Source organism: Strongylocentrotus purpuratus, unplaced genomic scaffold, assembly GCF_000002235.5.
Source record: "Strongylocentrotus purpuratus isolate Spur 01 unplaced genomic scaffold, Spur_5.0 spur5_scaffold_16, whole genome shotgun sequence".
In the NCBI taxonomy this organism is placed as follows: domain Eukaryota; kingdom Metazoa; phylum Echinodermata; class Echinoidea; order Camarodonta; family Strongylocentrotidae; genus Strongylocentrotus; species Strongylocentrotus purpuratus.
In genome coordinates this window covers 32,980,642-32,986,055 of record NW_022145601.1, presented here as the reverse complement: position 1 = coordinate 32,986,055, position 5,414 = coordinate 32,980,642, and the positions used below count along the sequence as shown (strand labels likewise).

Genomic DNA, 5,414 nt, shown 5'->3' with positions numbered 1-5,414 from the left:
AAATATATATTGGAAACAGAGGGGTCCACTAAAAAGCAATGCTTGTACAATTGTGGACGCCTCGATTGATATTAAGGAATAGTGAGTATTAAATTAACATATTCGTAACTACAAAAAGGAAGTAACTACAAATAGGGGATTTTAAACACTTTATGGATGATTTTGTTTTTTCTATCATGAGTCAGGAAGAAAAATAAATCCGTAATTCTTTGTAAGAAGGTGACAATGTCTATCCCTACGTTTGTGAATTTGCTAAGCTTCTGTACACCAATCACTATGAGTTGTGTATATACGTGTTCTTATTGTTCATGTTTATTCTAGTGTATATATAAACATGTACGTATATAATAATCTAGACAGTTAAAATCAAAATCCTTAAAGGCATCGTTTAACAATGTTAAATCTGTATGCTTTTTCGCCGTCTTCCTTTGGTGCAAGAAACAAAGATCGAGTCGACAAATCGTCTGTCTGACACTGGTCTGAAACTAAACGAAGCTACCAGTTCCGTGTCACCCCGATCGACACAAAATATTTTGCACTGTATTCTATTTACTTCCCGATAATGCATGACAGAGTCTGACAAGGCAATCTAAAATTATTCGCTATATGTGTTACAATGGCCTTGTGATTCTGATGATGGACCCGCTTGGTGCGTCAAGCTACATGCGGCATCAGATCGAGGTGGATAGTTAGGCATGAAGTAAATTTTCTTTCCGATGCCTTGCTTGGATATATCTGGAGTTTGTAACCACTTTTTCTTCTTTCCTTCGCCGTCGATTACAGAGCGCGTAAAGCCGATAACACGCCTTGTCACCTGTTATATAATCAAGAATATATAAAAGAAAAAAAAAGGTATGATAATAAAGGCTAGCGTCATATCCCAATCGCACATCCTAAAAGCAAATTCAGTCCAATTTATGGTAATATATAATCATGTCATTATGTAAATATAAATAATTATGCTAACACAAGGACTTAATATCGGAGGTATAATAATAATAATAGTGTAAACTTATAGAGCGCACACACCGTCCAGGTACGCTCATGGCGCTAGCTCAGCAACAGTTCTCTTTGATACAAGTAAAGTAAATAATTTTGCACTATTTTTTGCAATATTTTTTGTATAACCCATTTCAATCCTTAGCTCTGCCCGATGGGGCCCGGTGCCCTCCTGCTGCTCCGTTTACTGACAATTTAAGGGACTAGCCCAGTCAGCACATTATTCACAGATATATATATATATATATATATATGGATATATATACATGCATATATCTAACGAATCCGTTTTAATAAGGAGAAAAAACAAACTAAAACGGCCTAAAAACAACCCTCCATCCGGCAGGCGGAGGGTGATGACTTGTCCAAAAAAGAAGGGGAAAAAAAAGAAACAGGATAGTGTCACACTCTTCTTCAGTGGCCAGATGTGACAGAATATGTTTAAAATTAATTCCGTTTCTGATGCAGACACAAATAAGGTGATGTGCAACTGGCATTTATGCTGTTTTGATTAATTTAAAAAAAAAACTGGATATAGTTGTGATGTACTTTCGGCGCCCCATGGGATACCATGTTTTGTTGAATGGAATACCAAGATAAAATATGGATAAATGAAATATAGTACATAAAGTATAAAACTGCAGGGCATGTAGTGTCGTAGATATTTTATTCAGTATTTATAAAAGTGTATTTTAAACTCCGGCTAAATAACTAATTAGGTAGATTCCACCGATTAATAAAGCATGAAGTGTCAACTTATCTGTTCTCTAAGAATCGCCATGATTAGTAGATTATGAAAGATTCGTGGTATAGTGGCTCAGTCCTTTAGGGTTAAGGGTTTGAACATCACTGCCCGACACAAATGTCCTCTGGCAAGGCATTAACCTATAGAGTACTTTTAACACTCTCCACGGAGTTGTAAATGGGTACCTAGCAATTGCTAAGGTGCTTATAATTGCAGGACGAACAGCTTCGGTGCTGATGAGGCATCTCTGGGTAAACAAAATTATTCTTATTGAGTTAATATCATTATCATTAATATGTCCAACTGTCGGTCTCGAAGGCGGTAGCAAGGGCTATAACAATTGGTTAGGTGTAGTAAATGCTCTGTCTCTGCCCGCTCTTAACCAATCATTATTGATTAGGATCTACGTCATCATTTCATAACATTTAAAGAAAGATATGGTTGATAATCACCCTGTTCATGATGGTGTCAAGATCTTCAATGTGTACGTGGGCAATCAACTCCTCACATAAGCTCTGTATGAACCAGGAACCATCCACTCGATTACGGATTGAAAAATAACCTGCCGAAATGAATACACAAGAGATTAATTGTAACTTAAGCCCACCGCACACAATGTGACTATCACACTATTTATGATCTGACTACGATCTGAATTTGCGATAGCATTTAATATGAACATTCAAACTTCTTGGGAGGAGGAATAATTAAATCGACTCCGAAGCGTAGTGACGCGTCATACTCATTGCCAGCAGACTTGTGCGTTTGTCTACGATTTGAAACCGATTCGGCTTTTATCCTGACTAGAATCAGGCGCGTACGCAGGGGGGGGGGGGGGGGGGGGGGGGGGGAGGGGTTAACCCCCCTTGAGTTTTTATGTTTATGTTGTGAGTATGTTTTTTTTGTGAAAATCCCCCCTTTTGATTTTTTTTTTCTTTTATAAAAAAAATAAAATAAATTATACCAATGGCTGACTTAAAAAAAGGTGTCCTTACCCCCCCCCCCTCCAAACGGAACAAAATGTTAATTTTTCAAATTTCGAGACCAAAAAAAAAAAAAAAAATGTCCTCTTACCCAGACCAATCTAAAATCTAAGATCTAAAAAAAATTCAACCCCCCTCAAAATATGTTTGTAGATATGTTCTTGAATGATATCATTGATTAGCTGTTCACTCATTTTAAGATTGCATAGTTTTTAGTTCACCTTCGGAAGTGGCGTAGGCCACATATATATCAGCGTTATCTGGAACATCGCCATCAACATCCAGTGAACAAGAATCGATGTCGGGATCACCCACCAACTCGATTGCCAAAGGTCTTCTAGGATCATCAGTGTCAAGAGCACTCTTCGTGGGCATGTCTAGAATCGGGTGTGGAATGAAGAGGGCATATTTTCAATTCTAAATGAAAAATGTAATGAAACTAAGAATAGATATATTTTGTCATATATATGGAATTTTACAGACTTCATTATAATTACCCTAGTTTGATTAAATAAACTTTTAAAATTGAATTGGAAAATTCGAAATGGGATCTTATCCATTACAACTGAATGAGGTTATTATATACTGAGCATAATGTAAAGGAATCGGGAAACGGTATATTATTTTTTATAAAAACAATTCTGATCAACTGGAAGGCATCAAGCCCCTTTAATCCCAGTGCAGCACGACAGCCCAACGAGACCAACGCAAGTAATGACGGTCTCGTGAACTCTTAAATAGTTGTCAAAAGACCAACCAGATCGACATTCTCGTGGTTTGGCTCGATAATCCGTCAGATAACTTTATGGAAGACTCGCGAGACCAATATTGTAGGTCTTGTGGGCTGCATGTCTCGTGAAACCCTTATAACTTTATAGAAGGCTCGCGAGACTAACATTGAACGTCTCGTGGTCTGTTGCGTGAAACCCTTAGATAACTTTAAAAAAGGCTCACTAGATCAACATTGTAAGTGTCGTGGGCTGTCTGTCTCATAAAAACCTCACATGACTTTAACGAGGACTGTACGTAGCCTCATTTTTAAATGCATTTATCATTTAACATTACTTTCTTAGATTAGCGTGCCCTAAACGTTCATATCAAACCCAAACGTATGACTTACGTCCTCGACATGCCTGGATAAAGAAGATCTTTGGTTTTCCGATGAGAGCTGGGCATTGTCTTCCAGAAAACTTAGACTTTATCTCCCGAATTGTCACAACTTCCAAGTCGGTACCATAGATGCCTCGTTTCTCACCATGACTCATAAGAACAAGGACCACAGATGAGTGACAGACGGAATCCTCTAGATTAATTCTGCTTACAGACTTGTCCAGAAAGGTACGAATTTCCTGCACGGGGGAATTTAAGATGTGACGGTCAATATGATTTCAGTACGAATTATGGCCGAAAGGGTGCGTTGACTAGTCTTCCACATCAGTTGTTTGTAATAGAATTTAAGAAATAGAAATTTAAAGTCGTTTAAATTCAAATAATCAAAATAGAAAGCGATTAAAAATTAAATAAAACTAGTTTTTACGTAGTCGTAGTCTTACATTCAATAAATATTTAAAATTGTCAAATAAAGAATAATATCCATTTCTTTCTATGTATAGAATTCATTTGTTGATGTATACTAGTCATGCATAACAGTCTTTACAAATGAAATAAAAAATAAATAAATAAATAACAGAGTAGGCCTAGCTTAATGCTAGCGGCGGATCCAGTCGGCGGCAGGGGAGGGGCCCAAAGAGGTGGCCCAATTCGTGAGAAAATATTTAGCCGACAAACAGCCAGCCGGTGAATATAAGTGGGGAGGGGGGGGGGGGTAAGTTTCCACATAAAGGTAGAATTAACGTGTTTTTACCTGTTTTTTCCTAGGGGAGGGGCCCGGGCCTCCCGCTCCCTGAATTCACCACCGCTTAATTCACCCTTTCGGGACAAGTGGGTGGGGGGGGGGGGGGCTTTCTGAATTCCATACATAGAAAGAAATGGATATTGTTATTTTTATTTTGATAAATAAACGACTGATATGCAAGAATAGGTAAACACCTTTATATGGTAAATTATTTGATTGGGTTTCTTGTTATTTACTGATTTAATTCTTATAAACGCCTGATCTGCGAGACTAGGTAAAAAACTAGCTTTATTTTAATTTTAATATATTTCTATTTTGATTATTTGAATTTTAACATAAATTCTATTTTAAACAACTGATGTGGAAGACTAGTCAACGCACCCTTTCGGCCAACCGGGGGATGGGGGAGGGGGGGGGGGGGGGGTCGCGTTCAAGTCAACGCGACTCGACGCTACCCATCCTTTCGGCATAAGCCCTCCGGCACCATCTTCTATGGATGGAGGCATAAATAAATGTGGAATGATGAATCAAGATAGAGGCGAATTCAGGTCTCCAAAATTGATGACAAAGAAAAGAGAAAAAGAAAAAGTGAAAGAAAAACAAAAGGTTATCACTTTGTTCAGAGGAATATTTGTCTATAATATCTGACGTAAAAATGGTCTCAAGGTTGGCAATAAACTAATGACTGGAGTATCAATCAAACATACATTTAAATCATCTTGGCTTATGTCAGACCTTAATTTAATTTGTAAAATGGCTTGTTTGAATTGCAAAATGATTAATGGAGTGCAGAATACCAAATTGACATAAGTCATCAGGCCTTTGCAAGACA

At 37.6% G+C, this 5,414-nt stretch overlaps 1 protein-coding gene across 1 annotated transcript; it reads right to left on the bottom strand.

Annotated features, from left to right (window-relative positions):
* Positions 1 to 586: 586 nt before the first annotated feature.
* Positions 587 to 4,045, bottom strand: LOC100889225 (caspase-3-like). Its single transcript, XM_011662110.1, has 4 exons — positions 3,848 to 4,045; positions 2,949 to 3,104; positions 2,197 to 2,306; positions 587 to 814 (listed from the first exon to the last, which is right to left on the bottom strand). The coding sequence occupies exons 1-4, from the start codon at positions 3,990 to 3,992 to the stop codon at positions 596 to 598; spliced, it is 630 nt and encodes a 209-aa protein (XP_011660412.1). The 5' UTR covers positions 3,993 to 4,045; the 3' UTR covers positions 587 to 595.
* Between the last annotated feature and the right edge of the window lie 1,369 nt (positions 4,046 to 5,414).